The sequence below is a fragment of the Hippichthys cyanospilos genome, chromosome 9 (assembly GCF_059441005.1).
Source record: "Hippichthys cyanospilos isolate Australia breed blue-spotted pipefish chromosome 9, RoL_Hcya_1.0, whole genome shotgun sequence".
NCBI lineage: Eukaryota > Metazoa > Chordata > Actinopteri > Syngnathiformes > Syngnathidae > Hippichthys > Hippichthys cyanospilos.
The window spans coordinates 1,567,650-1,592,215 of NC_142377.1; the positions used below are offsets into that span (position 1 = coordinate 1,567,650).

The following is a 24,566-nucleotide window of genomic DNA, read 5'->3' on the forward strand; positions in this document are numbered from 1 at the left end:
CCATCCCGTTCACTCTCCCAACGAGGTCGTCAGCACCTTGAGGAACACATGGTCTCCGATCTGGACCCGGGTTTTCTGTGGGATAGAACACACTGGCCAGTCATTGTGCTTATGCATCTCCCTTGTGCCAAACACTCTTTTCATGTGAACTGAAAAAGAACATGCACTAGGTGGCTGGTCATGGCTTAAGTCTGCTAGTCCATATGGTCCTCCGTATACTATTTCAAATGGTGATAAAGTTTTTTCTTCAGCGGAACAATTCTCATTCCTGTGGCCACAATAGGAATGCAGTCTGGTCGCTGTCACTTTATTGCTTGCATTGTTTTTATGCGTATGGCCTTGACTGTCCCATTTGTTCTTTCAACAAGCCCTTCTGATATTCAACAGTTCTCTAACTTTTGTAACAGCTTTTTTCACAAAATGGAATCCATTGTCACTTGTAATTACTCTCGGAATGCCAAATGTCAGTATGATTCGATCACACAATGCTTTGACAACTGTTTTTGCATCACAATGCGCTGTTGGGAATAAGTCAACCCACTTTAAGAATGCATCGAATATGACAAAACAATATTGCTTTCCTAATGCCTTATTTGATTCAATGTCATCCATATATATCATATGAAAGGGTTTGGGTGGTTCTGGAAATTTGCCTCTGTGGTCACAAATAAACTTGCGCATTATTGCAAAAACAGATATCAGAACATTTACAAAAAAAAAATGAGTATAAGGTGTACCCATATGCAACTGATCATACATATTCCCCCCTGTTGACACATGGCAAAGCTCATATGTCAACTTTGCTGCTTATTCAAATTTTAGTAACCATGGTTTTCTAACCAATCTAGACAATCTACTTATTTCTTCAACATCTTGTTATGCTCCTTTATTTAGCCATTTTTGCTGCTCCAGTTTAGGAGGTGATGTTTTCCTTGATATCAAGATTGTCTGTGTGTTTTGTTCATCATGTAGTGTGTCAACGCGGCTGTCTTGTTCTTTGGCAACTGTGGGCACACCTATGACTGTTTCTTTGGCTCCTTTGTTTGCCTAATCGGTTTCCTGCTGTAATTTGGTCATTTCTTTTCTTGTTGTGGTTTTGAAGCCGCGGTTAGCCCAAAGTTGATAAAACACATGCCATACTCGCTGTCCGTCCATATTGTAACATCTTTGCTTTCAAATATTTCACACGCTTAGATTAGCGTGGCCAATTCATCTGTTTGCAATGAACATGTCAATTTTAATGTTCCTTAAAACAAAATTTTAATATATGTAGTAACTACATATCCCACCCTTTTGCGGCCGTCTTCCCCTTTGCTAGCTGAACCGTCAAAAAAAACAACTTCTCTCGTTGGGAGAGGGGTGTCATTCAGGTCAGGTCTTGGTTTGGTGGAAATTTGGGTGTGGCTTCCACAGTCATGTGGGGTGCCGTCCACAGGTGTGGGCAAAGGTGTTGCTGGGTTTGATGCTCCACATCTAACAATTATAGTGTGTCCCGGTGATACAAGTAACGCGGTGCAATGTAAATGTCATGCTGGCGATGAGACTGTCATTTTTGGAGGGGGTTTCCAGCAACAAAACAAATACACAGGGAACCCTCAACGTGAGGGGGTGAAACAACACAACCTCCATTGAAGCCTCCACTGCCAATGCTGCGGCCAGCACAACCTGAACGCCTTCAGCGGTTGGCCCAGCAACTGCATCCATTTCCTCCAAATAAAATTTGACTGGCCTCAGTTTCCCGTCATGCTTCTGCAACAAAACTGAAGTCATGAATCCCTGTTTAGCGGTCACTCTTTGCTCAAATGGTTTGCTGTAATCCGGTAGTGTCAATACGGATGAATTAATTAATCCCAATTTCACACCCTCAAATGCATCGTCATCTTTTTTCATAACTGATATCAAACAGTGGCCTAGTCAATTCAAAACCATTTTTGGAATCCATATGCTACAATAATTATTCAGCCTCAAAAATGACATCATTTGTCTTTTGGTCTGTGTTTTTGGGCTTTCGCAATGGCCTCCTTTTGTCTGTCTATAACAATTCTGCCATCCTTATCTCATTAGTTCTGCAAACCTTCTTCCATTTGTTTCCACTTGCCCAAAATCTTTCTTGCCACAACTCCAAAATTTTTATGCATTCAATTTTGTCTTTCAACTCTCTCTTACATCCTTCTTTTTCTCTACCACAATTCCAACACAATGCACTTCCTCTTCTTCAATCACACCAGAATGTCTGTTTTCTTCCCTACATTCTTCTACTTTTCTTCTACTTCTCCACTCTCAGCTGAATAGTCAATTTATCTAATCTCTGAGTGTTGGAGGTCACTCACGTCTACATTTTTGTTTGTAGTATATTCCATTTAGCCTTTCATTTTTTCAGCTGCTGTCAATATGTTCAGCCTGTTTATCCATTATCTACCATAATACGATTTATTTTTAGAAAGCTCTTGCAAACTATACTATATCAAACAATTAACATATGAACTGGTTGATCCCCCTTTTGCACAGTTGAATCTATTTTACCGTAAAATCTAATCCTATCATGCTAATCTCTCCAAACAATATCACACATAAGGCATCAATCTTCTTCCTTTTAGATTCATATTTTGTAAGGTGCCAGGCTTTTGCGTACTTGTTTTTTTGAGCAGGGCCAGTGTACAAAACTAATTCCGCCCTTTCTGGCTCCTTTTGTCTTAACATGCAGGGTTTGCCACTTGGATCATGAAATACAACTCCCTATCACATATCTATGCAATTCTCTATACAGGTGTGGTTGGCAGAGAAGGGTCACATTCCTGTTTTCAGAAAGTGGAGGATAAATTACAAAATAAGTCGCAGTTGCTGTAAAAAAGGGAGGCAGAGGCCTCTGATTGCCACCCCTGCTCTCCGCGCCCCTGCTTTGTCCCGTTATCTGCATTTCTCGCAAGCAGTTGTTTGTTTGGTGTCTACTTGGCTGTTTTATTTTCTCTACAGGTCATTTAGTGGCTGCTGCTATTTCCTTATTCAACTTTTTCTCTTTTATCGATTTTGCTATTTGAAATTTTTCTTCAGCTTTGTTCTACCAAATTCAGCGGTCTCTATCAATTTCCCAATTTTGAATATTTTCCACTTTGAAGAACAACAGCAACAACAGCAAAATCAACTTTAGCAATAACGACAATTCTCACAACTATGGCAACAACAATAACTGCAACACATGCAGCAAACTGTGTGAAAATTTCAACAGAGCAAGCTTCACAGGCTTACACTCACAATCACTTCTCATTTTCATACCACAGTCTCCCAAGCTGGCTATCATACGACAACATGCCTACATGTCATTAAGCTATAAAAACACAACATTTTCAATTAATTCAACATCATCTGGCTATCCACCCCTGGCATAGCCCCACATATAACACAACAACTTTGTGTATTTTGTGTTTCAACCACTAATTATTCATTGCCAGTTAATGTAGCATTTGAAAACATCCTAATTCATAATTTAGTCTCAACTGATCCCATAATACATTTTTACATTTTTCTCATTTCACCTGTGTGCTGAGAATTAACCCTGTGAATGGACGAGTTTCTGCTCACAAACCTCAGGTTTGAAACCATGTCAAATTTGTCATTTTGACTTTTAACCATGCAGACTAGATCAAGCCTGATCTAACAATGTATTTTAGCCAAATTTCAACAAATATCATTGTCTATTTCTAACAATCTAACATACAAACATGTAACACACCAATAGTTACACGCCAGCAAACTGACAGATACACACGCAGACCCACATCACACAACATGCAGTTTACAATGTATATGCGGACTTTATTAAGCACGTACAAGACACATTTTTTGCACACACCATTTCAAATGGCATCACTCCTTTGGCTTTATGTCAACCCTTAGTACTCAGATGTGGAGCTGAGACCCAGTCCCGAAAAGGGTCTTGCTGCCGTGGCCACGGTCTTGCCTGGTTGTCAACTCCGCCTCTGAAAACCTCAGGTGTCTGGGTTTAAGAATATGGTGGTAAACTCAGGTACGAATTGTTGGTGTCTGTTTTCCACCGTTAATTTGGGTTTACTGTCTGGCTGTTTTTTTTTTTAGTTTTTTTTTAGTTGCTGACAGGTTAGTGGCTGTGGTCAAATCATCATCTGCTTTCCTTTTTTTCTCAGCCACCTTCCATACTCGTTTCGGTATGGTCTATCAACTAAAGCCTGTTGACCACTGTTAATCATCACTGTTTTCAATCCTTTCCCTGTCCTTCAATGACAACTTCCGCAACACTTTCTCCAATCCACCACAATCATCCACGTCTCCTGAAAAACCATATTGGATTTTTCATTTTTCCACATACTTAGTACTTCCTTTGCTATCTATCTCTGCCAGACGTACTTTTTCCTTCAATTCATCCACAAAACAACAACATTCCTTTTCCCATTTTGCCTCCTTGGGCCGAGTTGCGGCCTCGGAGGCCTTATTTATTTATTTTTCTCATGATTAACTATGTTTCCTTCGTCACGGGAGAAATGCTACGTGCCTGGTGTCGTGTCGGATACCGAGCTTCTACCTCGAAAGGCGGATATCCCCAGGTGTTTATACTCACGACCAATTCACCAGTTTTAGATTTTCCGTCACTCAGGACAACCACTCCACATTCATTCCACACTCATACATCAGAGAAATGATCAGTAACTGTGCACTGGATGTTAAACTTTCTCTTTTTTTTTTTTTTAAGTCAGGCTGTTTGTTTAAAGTCCAATTGACTACGTTTAAGGTCCAATGGACCGTCCAGTCTCGTCAGACTGAACCGCCAAGACGTTCGTTTAAGGTCCAATGGACCAGTCGTTTAAGGTCCGATGGACCGCACGTTTAAGGTCCGATGGACCGCTCGTTTAAGGTCCGATGGACCGCTCGTTTAAGGTCCGATGGACCGCACGTTTAAGGTTCGATGGACCGCCCGTTTAAGGTCCGATGGACCGCACGTTTAAGGTCCGATGGACCACCCCTTTAAGGTCCGATGGACCGTACGTTTTAAGGTCCGATGGACCGCCCCTTTAAGGTCCGATGGACCGCACGATTAAGGTCCGATGGACCGCTCGTTTAAGGTCTGATGGACCGCCCGTTTAAGGTCCGATGGACCGCCCGTTTAAGGTTCGATGGACCGCACGTTTAAGGTCCGATGGACCGTTCATTTAAAATCCAGTGGACAATTCAGACTCGTCAGACTGACCTTTGTTCTTGCAATCTCTCCGCTGGTCGAGTCACTCTGGTTCGTTGGATGATGTTTGCGTTCCTCCGGTGAGCGGTGTCCGACGTCTGGCCTCGTGGAAAGGAGGGCTTCCAGAATCCAACGGATTCTGACGGTATACCGATTGGTTCAGCTGTCGTCGATCGTCCACCCAAGAGAAGGCTTCTTAACCATCCGGCTCGAAGGACCAAGTTAGAATGTCCGAGAAATCTCAGAAAAGAAAACTAGGACAAGCCGAGCTGCTTAAACAGCAAAAAGAGTAACTCAGACCAGCCAAGATTGACTTTTCCATGCCGGGCATAGGGAAAAAAGCTTGGGCAAATGAACTCATGGGTCTTCCAACGCTAGTTTCAACTTGCCCAGCCGTCCCCCCCTGGCTTTTATTGAGCAAAAGCATAGCATATTACAAGACACAACAAAAGAGCCAGCCGGGCGCCACCGGCAGCTGGGCCAACATCCCGGCTCACACTTTCGTGCGTCAATGGCTCTATCTAAGGACAGGGTCAAGATGAACTAGGATTGCATAAATGGGTAACAATGAAATAAGCATATAATGATAACAACCTAATATATGATTCCCTTCACAAAGACATAACAAAAAGAGCCAGACGGGCGCCACCAACAGCTGGGCCAAGGTCCCAGCTCACACTTTTCTGTGTCAACAGCTTTATCTAAGGACTGGGGCGAGATGAACTAGGCCTGCACAGATGGATAGCAATGCACACTATTCTAGACAATAAATAAGCACATAATGATAACAATCTAATATATGATTTCCTTCACAGTATACATTTGAACATAACCCTAATTTAAACATTTCTGCCCAAAATAGTTAACGTCATACTGTAGTCAGCCTTAAAGCCTTTTAAACGACATTGCAGATTACAACTTCTTTTTGATCTAAATACTCAACCGTTGTCTGCCTAATGTGTCTTATGTTATTTGCAACTATTCTGGATTTAAGACAGAAAATTATACTTACGGTCAAAGTTATCAATAACGAGAGACTGGAGAAAAGCCAAAAATCTGAGTCAAACACGATCTTTTGCAAAAGGGGGAGAGAGCACCAGGGTCTTCCAGTGTTCTGGGACTCTCCTCCTCGTTTTATTACAAAGATTACAAAGAAGGCGGTTACAAGTTTCAAAATAATACCACATAAGGAATTGTTTATGTCTGTAGTGTGACTGTGTGTATGTGTATGTGTGCGTATGTGTGTTTGACAGTGAGTGGGTTAAGAGGTGTGCAAGCAATGTGTTTTTGTATGATAACATATATACATATACACAATGATTCCATCACTTACATTTGAATATAAACTGGCAAGTCTGTGCTTCGCGTCTCTTCCAAAGCCATTGGCTATTAAACTTCGAAGAAGATTGTAAAAGGTGTTGAAGAAGAGCAACTCAAAGAAGGCCTCAAAGGATACTTCGATATATCCTTAATTTGGGTCCCGCATCCACAAAAAATCAACAGAAACTCCAGGCAAACTAAGACCAGATTTGTGGGTTGCAGTGAATTTGGACAGTTGCGGGCAGTTGGTGTAGCCTTGTGTCGGAAATGACATCACGTTGGCCGCCATAGTTGGCATTGGGAGGATGCAGCCGTTTGGTTTGTACAGCCTGTCCAAATTCAAAACGGTTTATACGGTCTACGGAGGCTGCATTAGCACCCAGCCTGAAAACTGTCCTTGAAGGATCCAGCCTGCAAATTTGGACACACCCATTATCTATAGCCACTTTGGAGTTGTGAGGTTCGCGAACAAACCAATTCTTTCGAACGGCTCATACACATGAACGATGGGAGCAGAATAGCGGCTGGGGGGGAGCCGTCCTTTCTGTACTTCTTTTTTCCTCAATGCATGTTTCACAGAGATGCATTGCATAGAAATTAATTCCTCCTTGACTCTGTATTTACGCGCTATGCTCCTCTGTTAGCGGTAACAGTTAAGGCGCACCCAGCGCAAGAGGAATGCTTATGTTATGCATGCAGTCTTCATGTGAGTGCTCCAGCGGGAAAAAAAGCCCTGCATTCCGCTCTCATTGGGTCGGAGCGGAGCCATGACTAATGCATGTGTTACCGGTCCAGCGGGGTAGGCCACAGCAACAATTAAATTTTTACCTGTTTAGGCAGGAGTGACGGATAAAGGAAGACGGCAGCAAAGTCGCGCTCTTTTCGGTCCCCCCCCTGACCTGGAACCATTCACTGCTACTTCCGGTACTCTCTTTTCTCCAAAATAATACAACGTAAATCACAACAACATAAATATAGCAGCAGTTCGAATAACAAATATAAATGGCATTTATAACTATTTCGAAATTAGACTTCACAAATATATATGTGACAACACTAACCCCAGGGTGTCACACTCTCTCCAACAACAAAAGTGGCTCCTGACACTTAATCACAACAAAATACATTCAATTACAGATAGACGAACCCATTTTTTTCAATAACTTGTGAAACACCCAAAACTTACAGTGTAAGATCATGACTATGTGTACACTGGCTTTTCAAACATATGTATTGGATAGTTGGCATATGATTGTGGATATGTTGAAAAGGGTGCACATGGCATCGGTGACATAAGTGGTGATGTGTTGAAGAAATGAGTGAAGGGGATCAGGTTGGCATCAACACAATTGACTGTACGATACGGCTGATATGTCGGATTGCCAAGCGACGGGTATGTGAACATCTGACCTGGGCGTTTCTCTAGCTGACCACCTTAACTGAACTGGAGAGTCAACCTGGGTTTCCTGCATCTGCCCATCAGCCTGCGCTTCTCGAGCCAACTCTTGTCCTTCCTCAACTTCTGTTGTGTTTGGCACTATCTGTTGCTGGTTTTCCACAGATCCCAGTGAAGGTTGTACATCTCTTTCCTGAGAGAGAATTGGGATTTTCATCGCTGGTATTTTTTCATTCTGAGGCTCAATTGCTCTCTACGATTCGGCCATCATGTTTGATTCAAGTTGTCGTGACGGCAGTCTAATCCAGTAACCTTCAGGTTCCTCCTCAGAGTCTGTGGCTTCTTTAGATTCATCATGTGCATTTTTTCTTACTTGGTCCACTTGCTTGGGAGAACGATTTGAGGTAGGCTTGGGCAGCTTTGGCGGGAACTCCATTGGCAAATCATTGGCCAAAAGAAGCAGGTTTCGGTGCAACTTTCTGCTCTTTCCCCTATCATCACCTTCTGGATGGTCTAAACAGCCTGGGTTATCTGATATTTGCTCCTTCACCACATATATTCGCTTTTCCCAGTATGAACACAACTTTCCAGGTCCACCTCGCTCACCAACGTTCCTGACCAAAACTCTGTCTCCTGGCTTCGACAACAACCCCCTCACTTACATTATGAGCACAGCCAAACTCAAAGCAGTTGGTCATCAGTGGGTGGCAGAGTTCTCAGACTTCCGCTTTCACATCAAATACAGGCCAGGAAGACCCAATGCTGATGCTGACACATTGTCACGTGTCTCTCTTGACTTTGACCAATTCATGTCAACATGCACAGAAGAACTGTCGCAGGATGTGGTGGATGCAGTTTGGGAAGGGAATCAAGCAGCCCAGAGAAAAGATGTTGCCTGGGTGGCTGCTCTATTTGCCACTTCCCTGGATGTAATCCCACAGCCACATACAGTTTTACTGGTAATAGACCACAATGAGCTAATCCAAGCCCAAAGAGAAGATCCAACAATCGGGCCGGTCTTGAAACTCAAAGAGACAAATTCCAAACATACCGACACAACCCGTAGATCAATCAAGGGGAGTGCTCGCAAGCTTCTTTATGAATGGCCGCGACTACACCTTCAAAATGGAGTGCTGTATCGTTGCACAGCTGAGAGAAGACAATTAGTTGTACCTCTGAAATACCAACCACTGGTCGTAAAACACCTTCATGACTACATGGGACATGTAGGCCAGGAGATGGTACTTCACCTTGTGAGAGAACGGTTCTATTGGCCTTACATCAAAAGAGCAGTAGAAGATTATGTGATGAGGAAGTGTTGTTGCATAAAGCAAAAGAAACCCACAGTTCATGTGCGTGCACCCATGAGCAGCCTGAAATCAAATTCACCACTTGAGCTCGTCTGTATTGATTACTTGAATCTTGAAAAAAGTAAAGGAGGCTACGAATACATCCTGGTGGTAGTCGACCATTTCACCAGGTTTGCGCAAGTCTACCCTACAAAAAATAAGTCTGGACGAACGGCAGCAGAAAGGATATACAATGACTTTGTACCTCGGTTTGGGTTCCCCAATAAGTTACACCATGACCAAGGGCGAGAATTTGAGAATGAACTATTCCGGAATCTGTGTCAACTCTCTGCCGTGGGCCATTCTCGAACATCTCCATACCATCCCCAAAGCAATCCAGCCGAGCGATTCAACCGTACATTGCTGCAGATGCTGCGCACATTGTCAGATAAAGAAAAGGACGCATGGAGGGAACATCTTCCGCAAGTAGAGGACCGCTCCGAGTCTCTGCTCTGATGCATCGGTATGCAGAACGAATGGGATGTCAAAGTCTGGATATGCCAGTACAGGGGGATGAGTCAACGCATCAATTAGTTCTTCAAGTACCTTTTGATGTTGCGCTGTCCATTCTATCGGTGCCCTGGATGACAACTGAGGGCCCCTGCTCGTGTTTCCCTGTCCCTTTCACCTCTGTGAGCAACCGACAGCTCGGTGGCCTTCACCACCACACAAGAAGCAATGGTTACAGTCCAGCCGTTCAGTTTCAACACATTTTGGACAACCATAAGGTCTCCCCTTCCTGCCACTCAATTTGCTTGGCGCATATTGGTTTGTCTTACTTGGTGGCGGCTGGCATTGCTGTTTCATGGCCTAAATGATGTTCGTGAGTTCATTTACTTTGGCTGTGAGCTCTTTAATTGAGTCGCTTTCAGGTTTAACCGCTGAGCTTTCCGGCTTTTGTTTCTGTTCTTGAACTGAACTGGGTTCAGACTGCGCGGCGTGTGCACTTGTTGCTGCCAATCGACGCGGTAACCCTATCCTTCTTTGTCTTTCACTTTCCTCACTTGTAATTTTCATTACCTGGCGCAGGATTGCCTCATCACTTACGTCACTGCTCGACAAAAGTGATTTTAATTCTCGACGGATGTTGCTGTGTTTGTGACCTAGCCCTTGATACACAGTGTGTAAGAAGACGGCTTGAACAGTGGGTACATTGTATTTTATACAGTACCTGCATCAGACAACTTGGATGTGAATAGGACACGCTGTTTTAACCCTATTGCACGGTACAGGAATTGTTGAGGTCATCAGCTCCTGGAATAATTCCGTACTGTTTTTTTCTCTTAGATGAGCCTGGAGGAACCCTTTTAGTTTCGTTATAGTGAGGTCATCTTTGTTAATTAGCATCTCTTTGAAAGTACCCGGTTTGATTATTTGCAGGACACCACGAACTATTTCGGCATCAGGGAAGCCTTCTCTCATCGCTTCTTCAATTTGTTTGCAGATGTTTTTGTAACTTATGTCAGATGAGTGATCGCCAACCTGACGCCCTAGCACTTTGAACTCCCTCCTCTGAATGTAGGAGAGGTCCTTTAAGGAAATAATCCCCTCGCGACCTGGCTGGGTAACAGCCTTACTAGCTTGTGTAGGTGACGGTAGGGATGTTTCCATTGACTTTGAGGCAGGTGCCAAAAGACTCCGTTTTAACTTGTTTGCAAGCTCCTCATAGTTAGTGAGAAGTTCTAATAGCTCTGGGTTTGCAATATTGGTCATATCTTGGCTTATACTAGGTGTCACTAGACTATCTGTATTTACTGTTGTGGTGCTTTGGTGTGAAATAGCGTTATTGCCATCTGAAGTGTGAATGTGACTATGTGCTGTTGGTGTGGTTGTTGATTGGATTTCCACTTTTGAAGCATTATCAACATCATTTAGCGAAAACTGGACATGCCGATTTGCAACAACAGTATCAATTTTGTCCTTCAACATCAACAAGTCAACCATACCATTGTCTTCTAAATCAAGCAAGTTCTTACTGCACATGGATGAATTGATGTGGTCGAAGCAGGCTTCATGGTCTCCCTTGTGGAGTTCAGGCAAATCCCGTTCTGACAGTGGACCCACGTCTTTGGCGATCAAAAAGAGTTCTTCCCAGGTCAAGGCAAGCAGGCTCTTCCTAATGTCCCACACTAGGCTTTTCCTCTCACTCCCCGACATGGGTGTAACTCTTTCTGATTCCTTGCAACAGGTTCCCGAATTCAGCAACGGCTCAATCTTTGCTCCAACTCACGGCTCTCGGTTCGCATCAGCTCTGGTAGTGGTCCTCGGTGTCATGAGTCGATCAGCTCCAGACCAGTTGGTGGTGGCGCCTATCCCGGACGAGCACCCAAGAATTGTTACCGGTCCAGCGTGGTGGGCCACAGCAACAATTACATTTTTATCTGTTTAGGCAGGAGTGACGGATGAAGGAAGACAATGTGAGCTGCTTCCTTCCCAGATTTCGTCTGAGAAGCGGCAGCAAAGTCGCGCTCTTTTCCGTTCCCTCCTGACCTGGAACCATTCACTGCTACTTCCAGTACTCTCTTTTCTCCCAAAAAAATACAACTTAAATCACAACAACATAAATATAGCAGCAGTTCGATTAACAAATATAAATGACATTTATAACTATTTCAAAATTAGATTTCACAAATATATATGTGACGACACAAACCCCAGGGTGTCACACATGCGGCCGTCACAGTTAAAAAAAAAACACTTCCTCGTTTAAGCGCCAATGTTTGGAGTGGGTCATTCGAACGAACACATCTGAAAATGAGCCAGAGGAGAAAAAGCTGCGTTTGGGCGCACTTTTCTCATGAAGAAAACAGTAAGGTTAAATGCAGCGTTTGTCAAAAAGTCATTTTATTTAGGTCTGGGTCAACAAATAATTTACACAGGCATTTGAAGACTCAACACAAAACAGTGCAAGTCACAGGTTTGAGAACAGAGCCAGACTCAGACAACAACGGTGACACTGATGTGTCCGTTGCCACCTCTGCCTCCACACCAAGTGTTATTACAGCTACAGCAGCCTTGACCACACTGAGCCCACATCAACTGGCCAGACATGGCTAAAAAGAAAGACATCCATCAGTCACTATTTACCTCCTGTCTTGACCCCATTAAGGCAGGAGAACATGGACGAAGAGCTGGCAACGATGATAGTCACTGACATCCAGCCTTTCACGGGTTTCAGAAAATATTCACACGCACTCAACCCCTTTTACATTCCTCCAATCCAATCCACTTTATTTATAAAGAATCATCACCAAAGATCATGACTTCAGTCTTTTTCTCTTTAAAATGTAATTTTTTTTTTACTGAAAAAAAACCAGACTTTATTTGGTTTATTGAAGTTCACAGTTATGCCAAATGATAACTCTAAATTGAAACCCTGCCGTTGCTGTTAAGTCTTAAGTTTTCTGACCTTTGCAGGACCCCTCCGTGAGCTGTCACCTTAACGTTGTGGAGGGGTTTGCGTGTTCCAGTGATCCTAGGAGCTAAGTTGTCAGGGGCTTCTGGCGGTGAGGTTCCAGACTAATCACGGCTCACAGACCCTATATCAGGGGTGTCAAACTCATTTTTGTCACGGGCCATTTTGTAACGACAACTTCCTTCATTGGGCCGATATGTTGAGGAAACCAAGTCGATTTTAAACGATCTCATAGTATTATTAGCGTACACAAAAAATTGATGGCTTAATTGTTTTGCAATCAGAAGTAAAGCGTTCTAGTTTGATCATTTATTGTTTATATTACTGTAACAGAACAAACCATAAAATTGCAACTTTATTTTTCATTATACACAACAAGCTAAAGTTAAAGGGTCATGGAAACTTACATGATTTGCTTTCGCGGGCCACATAAAATGACGTGACGGGCCAGATTTGGCCCCCGGGCCTGGAGTTTGACACCTGTGCCCTATATGAAGAAAAAGATACATGGATACATTTCCCTCGCTCGGATGCGGGTAACCGGGGCCCCCCTCTGGAGCCAGGCCTGGAGGTGGGGCTTGTTGGCAAGCACCTGGTGGCTGGGCCTGCATGTGGGTCCCCCCACACATGGACCCACCACCTGTGTGAGGGGCCATAAGGGTTGGGTGCAAAGAGAGCTGGGCGGCGGCCAAAGGCGGGGACCTTGGCACACCGATCCCCAGCTACAGAAGCTAGCTCTTGGGACATGGAATGTCACCTCTCTGGCGGGGAAAGAGCCTGAGCTGGTGTGCGAGGCTGAGAAGTTCCAACTAGATATAGTCGGACTCACCTCCACACATAGCTTGGGCTCTGGTACCAGTCTTTTCGGGAGGGGTTGGACTCTTTTCCACTCTGGAGTTGCCCACGGTGAGAGGCACAGAGCTGGTGTGGGCATTCTTGTTGCCCCCCAGCTCAGCGCCTGTACATTGGGGTTTACCCCAGTGGACGAGAGGGTAGCCTCCCTCCGCCTTCGATGTGGAGGGATAGGTCCTGACTGTTGTTTGTGCCTATGCACCAAACAGCAGTTCAGAGTACCCACCGTTTTTGGAGTCCTTGGAGGGTGTGCTGGAGAGCGCTCCCTCCAGGGACTCCCTCGTTCTGCTGGGGGACTTCAATGCTCACGTGGGCAATGACAGTGAGACCTGGAGGGGCGTGATTGGGAGGAACGGCCCCCCTGATCGGAACCTGAGTGGTGCGTTGTTATTGGACTTCTGTGCTCATCACGGATTGTCCATAATGAACACCGTGTTCAAACATAGCGTTCAAACATACAGTGGAGATGTGCACTTGGCACCAGGACACCCTAGGCCACAGTTTGATGATCGATTTTGTGGTTGTATCATCGGATTTGCGGGCGCATGTTTTGGACACTCGGGTGAAGAGAGGGGCGGAGCTGTCAAATGATCACGACCTGGTGGCATGTTGGCTCCGATGTTTGGGGAGGATGCCGGTCAGACCTAGCAGGCCCAAAAATATCGTGAGGGTCTGCTGGGAATGTCTGGCGGAGTCCCCTGTCAGAAGGAGTTTCAACTCCCACCTCCGGCAGAATTTCTCCCACATCCCAGGGGAGGCGGGGAACATTGAGTCCGAGTGGACCATGTTTCACGCCTCCATTGTAGAGATTGGAGCTGTGGCCATAAGGTGGTCGGTGCCTGTCGTGGCAGCAATCCCCGAACCCGCTGGTGGACACCAGCGGTAAGGATACCGTCAAGGAGTCCTATTGGGCCTTTTTGGCCCGTGGGACTCCAGAGGCCGGTGACAAGTACCGACTGGCTGAGCGGAGTGCGGCTTTGGCGGTTGTCACGGCAAAAACTCGGGTGTGGGAGAAATTTGGTGAGGCCATGGAAAGTGACTTCCGGACGGCTTCGAAGAAATTCTGGTCCACCATCCGGCGTCTCAGAGGGGGGAAGCAGTGCATCATTGACACTGTACAGTGGAGATGGGGCACTGCTCACCTCAACTCGGGACGTTGTGAATCGTAGGGCAGAATACTTCGAAGACCTCCTCAATCCCACCGACACGTCTTCCCCTGAGGAAGCAGTCTTCGGGCACCGAGGTGCGCTCTCCCATCTCTGGGGCTGAAGTCACTGAGGTGGTCAAAAACCCCTTGGTGGCAAGGCCCCGAGGGTGGATGAGATCCACCCGGAGTTCCTGAAGGCTCTGGATGTTGTAGGACTGTTTGGCTGACACGCCTCTGCAACATCGCGTGGACATCGGGGATAGTGCCCCTGGATTGGCAAACTGGGGTGGTGGTCCCCCTTTATAAGAAGGGGACCGAAGGTTGTGTTCGAACTACAGGGGAATCACACTCTTCAGCCTCCACGGTAAGGTCTATTCAGGGGTGCTGGAGAGGAGGGTCCGTCGGGAGGTCGAGTCTCAGATTCAGGAGGAGCAGTGTGGTTTTCGTCCTGGCCGTGGAACAGTGAACCAGCTCTAGACCCTCGGCAGGGTCCTCAAGGGTGCATGGGAGTTCGCTCAACCAGTCTACATGGGCTTTCTGGACTTGGAGAAGGCGTTCGACCGTGTCCCTCGGGGATCTCTGTGGGGGCTACTTCGGGAGTATGGGGTACCTGACGCCCTGATATGGGCTGTTTGGTCCCTGTACGACTGATGTCAGAGCTTGGTCCGCATTTCCGGCAGTAAATCGAATTGGTTTCCAGTGAGGGTTGGACTCCGTCAAGGCTGCCCTTTGTCACCGATTCTGTTCAGTACCTTTATGGACAGAATTTCTAGGCGCAGCCGAGGCGTTGAGGGGTCCGGCTTAGGAGCCTCAGCATTGCATCTTTGCTTTTTGCGGATGATGTGGTGCTGTTGGCTTCTTCAGGCCGTCACCTCCAACTCTCACTGGAGCTGTTCGCTGCTGGGATGAAGATCAGCACCTCCAAATCTGAGACCATGGTCCTCAGTCGGAAAAGGGTGGAAGGCCCTCTCCGGATCGGGGATGAGGTCCTGCCCCAAGTGGAGGAGTTCAAGTATCTCGGAGTCTTGTTCATGAGTCCAACCCAGCACAACAGAGCAGGTGACTAACACTGAAGGGTCAGAAGCAGGAGATGAAATAAGTGCTCTGGTAGAAGTGACTTTATCGATAAAGTAGTGAAGAAAGTTCTCACACACAGCAGGGGTGGCCTCAATTCTAGTCTGTGGTGGATTCAGAGCAGCGTTAAGAACATTAAACAAAACATGAGGCTTATGAGAGTTAACAGAACAACATCAGCAAACTGATTTCTTTTTTCCTCTTTCATAGTGAATTGGTAATGGTGCCAGGAGTCTATGAAAATGTGAAAAGACACTAGCAGTTTTTCCTTCATCTACTTTCGCCCAACTCTTCAACACTGCTGTCTGGCTGCGCAGGTTCTTTTATTCAGCCAGGGCTCTTATTTAGCTTTCAGCTTCCTGGTCTTTAATGGAGCCGCAATGTTTATGGCAGTTTGACTGGTGTTGAGAAACTGTGAGTTTAGACTCTGTATCCTCATACACTGACTCAAGAATGATGCAGTTCTGGCTAAAGACTGCGGAGAAGTGAGCGGCAGTGGAAGGGTTAATAACGCGAAATCGGGGAGCAGGAGAGTGAGATTTAAGTGGAGGACAGCAAACAGAAACTTCAAAAAGAACAGGCATATAATCTGAAAGGTCTCGCAGATCTCTAGGTTAAGAACAGGCAAACCATGGGATGAAACAAGATCAAGTGTGTGACCATGTTTATGTGTAGGCCCGGGTTCAGACTGCACAAGATTAAAGGAGTCAATGCTATTTAAAAAAATCCAGGTGCTAACGGGTTTTCAGGGCAAAACACATGAATATTACAACCTCCAACAATATGGACCCGGTCATATTTAGGCATAATATCAGCCAAGAACATAGAAAAGTCAGTTAAAAAGTCTGTCATATTTGGGAGGCCTATAAACCACAGCACATAGTACGATGTGGGTGCCCTAGCTCAAACAGACTTAGTTCAAAACTGATGGAGGAGGATGGCAGCATGAACTGTTTGCATTTAAAAACACTCTTTAAAACAGGCTGTAGGAATTTCATGTCTATTAGATGAACCTGTTAAAGTCGCAGTTCGTCCTCCTCGGCCGGATGTTCAAGGAGAGTTAAAAAAGCAGCAATCATTAGGTGAAAATTCTGCGAAGACGCTGGACTCATCAACACTCATCCAGGTTTCTAAGATAAAAAGGAAATCCAGTTCCGTGATTATAAAAAAGTTCTTAAAAATAAAAGATTTATTTGCAAGTGCTTTTGCTAACCTGGCAGGAGCTGACGATATATATATATATATATATATATATATATATATATATATATATATATATATATATATATATATATATATATATGTATGTATGTGTGTGTGTGTGTGTGTGTGTGTGTGTGTGTGTGTGTGTGTGTGTGTGTGTGTGTGTGTGTGTGAAGGTTAGGATTATGCAATCTTTTCTAATGGTTAAGGTTAGAAAATGCATAACGTAAATGAATATCCTCACAAGTATAGCAGTACAAACGCGCACGCGCATGCGCACATCTCTCCTGCTGGCGTTCGGATCCAGCGGAATTGCCCGGCTTGCCCGTGACTGTTTTAAAATCTCTGACTTCCGGACGGATGGCGAAATAGGTACCTTGTCGCGCCTCGGTAGCCTCATCCTGCAGCAGTTACTTTCTTATCTGACCGAGCTTATCTGACAGTGGAATCTTCACTATCATGCAAGCGCTAAATGCAGCGCTGATGCATTCTCTTCTGATGCATGTATCAAATGCATTAATTACTCGGCTGTCGCCAACTGACTGGCTCATGATTAAGAATATCCGGGTGGTGATGGGACCCCAAGATTCTCACCTGAACCTTCTAGAATCTTTTTTTCCCGCCTGTCATATCTGCTCGCTCGCTTCGGATGCGTTTTCAGGCGTTAGTTTTTACACAGCGGCGATGTCGTCAATTTGAGCAAATAAACTTTTTGTTGTTGTTGTTGCTGCTCTTTTTACTTCTGCGTGTGGACGTGCATTAGTTTACTATGTGGAATTTGCTGCAAACGTGTTACAACTGCCGGTGGATTTTCTCCGGGGTCGTCCTCTCCTTGGTTTCATCGTCGGCTGAGTGCCATCCCGGTAAGTCATCCTTTTGCATGTCAACACGGCTTGCTTGTTTGTCTATTTGATGACAACGTTAAAGAATTGTTGTGGAGTTAAGTAGATTCAAGAGTTGTATTCAACTCAAGTGATCCAAATTTAGGCTTGTGCCTTATAATCACAGTTCAATGTCCTTAATGCTCTATCAGCACCATCACTGGGACTGTCAGATGTTCCGTTTATGAGCTTTCTTGTCAATTCTCTGTTCAATTCCAAGGTAAACCTTTCAAACCCTATGCAAAAACAAACAAAACAAAACAAAACGATACGACATACTTGATACTTTGTCCCTCTTGAGGAAATTTGTCTTGGACTCAGCAGCATCAGCAAACATGAGAAAACAAACACAATACAGCAGCGATATACGCACACAACAATTCGCACCTCAGTATTGCACATGTCCCATGGACATAAATAATGCACAGGATACCCTGACACATAATAAAAACAAATGCTAAAACATGTGAAACCATATAAAACATGCCCAAAGCAAATAAAATGATCGCACTATATGATAAAAGCATGTAATTGTATGTGCTAAAAGCCACCGGAATAAATAGAAATGATTGCACACTACCTATGGCCTAAACCAGCATAATTCAGTAGCTTCACAGAGAGAGGGACAAATGAGTTTTTAAAACGGTTGAGTTTGAAGACGGCAACAGTTGGTACTCTGTGAAGAGGATATAGGATGGGTCGATTACTATTCTTCAGGCTTGCCTGAGGACAGCCTGCTCATAGACAGACTGAGGACTCTGATAGTCATTCAATCTTATCACCTTCATGGCAGTGTGCACCAGACGAGTGAGTTTATTTTTTTGTTTAACATCGAAGTTACCTTACCAAGCTGACATCCCAAATCTGATCAAGCTCTCCAGCACCGCCTGGTAGGATAGCAACATGATGGCTTTGTCCACACTGTACAATTAAGTCTACGCAGAAAATACAGTCTCTGCTGTAGTCGAGAGCAAACATATGTTATCTAAATGAATTATCTAAATGGACTCCGAGATATTTGTATGAGCTGACCTGCTCTATAGGTGAGGTATGGATTATGACAGGACTATGATCCCCCACTGATCTTGGTTTGAGTATCATTTCCTTTATTTTGTTTACATTTAAGGTGAGATCATTTATATCACACCATAGCACAAACGTTTCAACTTCAGAAAAATAGGCTGAGGGGCTTGAATCCTTGTGCAGCAGACTAAGGATAGCTCTGTCATCTGAAAATTTGAAGACAAAGTTCCCTGAGTAGCTAGCTGTCTGAGCAATCATTTGTATATATAGAAAAAAAGACTGGAGCGATAACACAGACCTGCGGGGCACCCATGCTGATGGTCAAAAACAAACCAACAAACAAACAAACAAAAAACGTTATGCCGAATTATTGGATTGATCCACTGAAGTGCATCAATCCAATACTGAGAAAAAATGTTCTGTCAGGTCATAAGATTGTTTATCAGTTGTTTCATATCAATGTTGTCGTCTACATATTGTAAATCTTTACACAAAGTATGTGTAATACCTTTCCACTTAATTATCTCAAACGATTATTTAACCAGTGCTCTTTATTTTCTACATAACTGTCTCTGTCCAAATTATGTATTGTACAATATTCTTGCTTAGTATCGTATAGATATATGCTATAGATAGAAATATATTTTGTTTTTTTGTAATTTATTACAACTATTTTTATGAACATGCATGTGCAAAATCTCACAATATATAATGCAATGGCGCATGCAACAAAATTGACTGAATTACTCTGAATTAATCACCTAAATGTCATTATATAACCAAACGATTTCAAACATGATTTTAAGCATGTTTCCATAGAAATTTAATCACACAAGATTTGATGAGCATTTTTCATGTTGGTTGGTGCCTATAAAGGAAAAAAAAAAAAAGATTATTTTCTTAGTAGGAGATCCATTCCAGTAATGCATTTTCTTACATTTTCTATTATCTCAATTTGGCATTTTGTTGTCATAAAACTGCTCTAAGAGAACGACTGATACTACTATCAGCTGCCATCGCAAGTACGGAGATCTTAAAAATGACTTTGATTAATCTCCGGACCCTTGAAAGGTCCACATCTCTGCCTTGAGATTTGCTCTTGTGTTCAAATCCATGATGCAGTGTATATATATGTTATTACACTGGTAGTCAGTCAGGTTTTAGCCTACTTTTCAGCTTGCCCTGAGTATTGCCTATATCATATCTGTTTTAGAGTTGTCAGAGGTCTCACACATTGTATGCACGCATGCAGATCTTACATATATGATTACTAGTAAATATCAGCGAGTACAAGAATTTGTAGTTGAATATATCCATAATGTTACAATTTAGGTAATGGTATTTGGTTTATTAAAAAAAAAATAAATAAATAAATAAAAAGACATATTCTTTGTATAAAATTAATTAGACCATAAAAAAAATGTTTGTTGGTTTCCTCATGTAAATATTGTGCAGTGATGTGACTAATGATAAACAATTAAAATCAAACGTCATACTTACATACATATGCTCTTTTACTCACCTTCTCTGTCTTTCTTATAGTCATATTTATCTCTCTGTTTTCGTCTTTCGTTTATTGCTCTTCAATGTGTTTGACCAATTGTTGTCATGATGTTGGCTGTGGCTGTTTTGTGGACATTTGGGTTTATGTTGAATAGCTTGCACATGAGAGAAATAGAAACAAATTACACTTGTGCTGGTGGGGACAAATGGAGAAAAATGGAACCGCATTAAAGCAAAGAAATCCAACATTAAACTAAAAAATAGCAGGTAAATTAATAAGTGTATGATCTCTGGCAAAGAAAATTAATTTTGCTCATTTGACCTGGAATTGGAAATGAAAAAATTATTACGTCAGGTACGTTGTGCTTAATTGAGGAGACACTCCTTAAGATTCAAACAATTTTCAGTGTAGATTTCAGTAAGTATATATATATATATATATATATATATATATATATATATATATATATATATATATATAATTACGAGGACCCCAACCAGACACACTGGTGTTTGAGCGCGAGTCAGTTTATTTAACACAAAAGCGCACGTCGAGCGTGGAACAAAAAGGGAAAAAACGACAAAGTACAACCTAAATCACAAAGTACAAAACAAAGCAAGACCAAATGGGTCTGAATCAAGTCCAAAACGGGAGCGTGAGGCAAACGATGGAGCGGGACCACAGGAGAGCAACTGCAACAAAGTACAACCAAAAATGTGTGAGCGAAAAAACATCTGGGGGAACATAGTACAAACCAATATATGCACGAGGCTGGAGAACACGAACGCTGGGACTTCACGGGGCTGCTGATGAGCTTGGCGAAGGTATAACCCAGCAGTGCTCTCCTGTGGTTGCTGGCCTTAAAAAGCCCTTGATGGGGAATGACCCGCAGGTGCGTGGCCATCAGCCCCGCCCCCTCATTGCCGCAAGAGAGATCTGCCTAGGGCACAGGTGACGAACTCCAGTCCTCGAGGGCCGGTATCCTACATGTTTTCAAACCTTTTCCCTCAAAAACACCTGATTCAAATGATTGGGATCATTTTAAAGCTCTTGCCGAGCTTGCTAATGAGCTAATCATTTGAATCAGGTGTGTTGGGGAAAGAAAACTGGAAAACATGCAGGATGCCAGCCCTCGAGGACTGGAGTTCGACACCTATGGGTGGGACATGACATATATATATATATATATATATATATATATATATATATATATATATATATATATATATATATATATATTGTGCTGGAACTATACTTGTTTCATATAGACAATTTGATTGTTCTGTTTAACATTATAGCTTGATGGGGATGTTGTTTTGTCCTTTAGTGTCACCTTGTGTTCATTTACGTTATAAGAGGCTCAGCCGTCGTTCAGTTGAAGATCGCCGCTCTACATTTAAACATCTCGCTCGTGGCAAAGTTGAGAACTTATACTGTATTTCTGTGAGTACATGTTGTCATCCTTGTGTTGTTAATGTGTCAGAACGATGATAGCGTGTATATGTTCAAGTGCTATTTAGATTTGCTTTTGCTCGATAGAACAGTAGCCAAATGTATTAGCTTGTTAGTAGTGTATGTGTGTGTGCGGAAAGCTCACTACTCAGATGTTGCTAGTCGAACGAGTGTTGTATGTTATAGTGTGTAACATTAGTTGGATTAATATGTGAATATTGTAAATAGTAAGAAAGTTACTATATTTCATTCCCATGTTTATTGCAGTTTTACAGAGAGAGAGAAAATGAGTATTGGTTCTAATTAGCTGTACAAGCCAGAAAAACAAGTAAAGAACTTAAACTTCCATGCTTCAAGCTTTTATTGGACCAACTCAACTGTGTTAGCTATCTGTCTAGTTTGACAGCGATATCAAGCGAGGACAGAATATATATATATATATATATATATATATATATATATATATATATATATATATATATATATATATATATATATATATATATATATATATATATATATACACACACACACACACACACACACACACACATTGGGCCTTTTCAAGAGCAGCCGGTACAATGGAAGTCTGTCATGATGGATCAACTGTCCAAGCGGCCCTGATGGTCAGGACTATAATGTCGAAAACTGTTTCCATCAGGGCCTTTCTTGACTAATGACTCTTGATGATGCTCAGTAGTGAGGTGACAATCATTCCAAGCATGAACTTAAAAGATTGTTAATTATTGAACGTTGTGCTTTGATAAAACTTTCTTGTTTACTATACGGAGTACCCCCAGGCTACAGCGTCCCTGGCTTATGTTTTTTTCATATTGCGATGTGGAATACTGAGTTTTTTCATACCCCCTAAGGCAGTGTTTTTCAACAATGTGCCGCGGCACACTGGTGTGCGCGAGATATTGTCAGGTGTGCCGTGGGAAATTATCCAATCTTGTGCGGTCTAGTGGCTGGCAGCGTACTCATGTAGTATTCTTTCATACCGTGCACAGCAAGCTCGCTCCACCCCCCCCCCCCCCCCAGAATAAATATTGACCGTGCTGCGGTGATGAAAAGATTGGGAAACACTGCTCCAAGCTATTTACCTAGAAGGTTGCCTGTATTTGTGTTGTTTTGTCTTCATCTGCTGGCCATTTTAGGTAATTGCACTTATTTTCTGTTGCAGTCAATGGCTTCATGCAACGCATCACTGCATTGCTGGTCTGCTGGTCTGCTATTGGTTGGCCTCACTCGTTTCAAAATGGCGGAATGGTAAAGCTTTGTTTTATTGTGAGTGGTTACAAAACCGTATTTATTGTGCATTTTACTGCTCTATTCAAACTTGAATGGGTTATCCATGGGTCCCAAGATTGCTAGTGATGTTAAAGAGAGAAGTGAGATAATTTATATGAAAACGAAGCCAATGATTAAAAAGAAACATGAAGCTAGCCTAGTGTTGGCTACCCTTACTAGGGAATATGAGAATAACAAGCGCCACTCAAAGGTAAATAAATCCTTTCTATATTTTTTATTCATGATGTTTTCTGATTGTATACATTTCTACTTGTGTGAGGACAGAACTCCGACAATTATGGCCCAGGCTCCAATTTGCAGTATTTGCAGACGTAAGAGTTTTGTTCTCAGAGCTTTCATTGTTAATACAGGGGTCCACCTTAATATTGTCATGCTGTGTTACAAAGTAACATCCTAAGGATTCAGCAAATGGCTACTTGAACGAGGGAACTTTGTGGGGTGCCGTCTGCATAAGCAACGATACAGCAGCCAGCATGCCTCTGGTCATCCTCAAAATGGCTTGTTTATAACCACGCAAACATCTGTTGTTTTTTGGATGAAATGTGCTGAACACCACCGCAGATGTCTGCTCACTGAAACTGGGTTAGGGGTAGGGTTAGGTGTCTTTTCACCTTCTTTTGCTGTGTCAGCATGGAGACATCACACCCCTTTCATTGCACAGCTCTTCACAGCCCTGGGTTAACAAAACACTCAAGAGGTGACGAAAGAAAAGAAACATGACAAAACACTCTTCTCAAGTGCCTCATCTAGGAAATCTGCTGGCTTAACATGCATATTCCTTCCTCCATCTATTGCTGTCTCTTTTTCCCACTTTGAACATTCTTTCCCCATTCTAAAAAGGCATTTGTAACCCATTTGTAATGGTCTATCTGAGCCATTTTTTACAGTAATACGGAAGGCAAAAAAGTGGGTGGGGCCTGACATTTTAGGAAAAGATTGGATATGCTTCATGGCTCCCGGTTGCCAACATTATCATCATCTTAGTGCTCACTACGCTATTATCTGGCCTCCCTATTGGCTAGGTAAATTGAACAAAACCCTGCAAAAACAAAAATCCCAAAACCCACAGCGAAAATATCAACTGAACATGACACGTCAATCAAAATAATGGTTTGGTTGCCTTGCTTTTTTTGCTGTAAGTTGACCAAAATGTCTTTCTTTTTTTATTTTTTGAATATGTGACAAGACACGTGATGAAGATGTGTACATAATTTTGTAGACAAACAGGAATTTACAGTCATGGTGGTGGTGGTGGGGGGCATTACATGTTTTCACCATTAAACTCATGGTTTGTTGGGTTTTGGGTTGTGGGTTTATTTTGAGGGGTTCTGTTCCTTTCTGTTTACATATTTAGTTCCTGTTTCTGCTCCTCTCGTGTCTCCCTGCGTTAGTTCTGATTTAGTCCACCTGTCCGCGTTACCTGCCCCTCGTGT

At 43.1% G+C, this 24,566-nt stretch overlaps 1 protein-coding gene across 6 annotated transcripts in view; it reads left to right on the plus strand.

Annotated features, from left to right (window-relative positions):
* The window catches only part of LOC148417642 (receptor-type tyrosine-protein phosphatase gamma-like), a 176,449-nt gene that overhangs the window by 14,592 nt on the left and 137,291 nt on the right, over window positions 1-24,566 (plus strand). For 4 of the 6 annotated variants that reach the window (XM_088424152.1, XM_088424149.1, XM_088424154.1 and 1 more), the window contains exon 1: window positions 17,265-17,825. The exons of 1 other annotated variant lie outside the window; for it this stretch is intronic. In XM_088424152.1, the coding sequence (XP_088280278.1) occupies window positions 17,732-17,825 (94 nt within the window). In that variant the 5' untranslated portion in view covers window positions 17,265-17,731. Of the gene's footprint in view, window positions 1-17,257; window positions 17,826-24,566 lie in introns of those variants that run through there. One more of the 6 variants, XM_088424150.1, reaches the window with a different exon arrangement.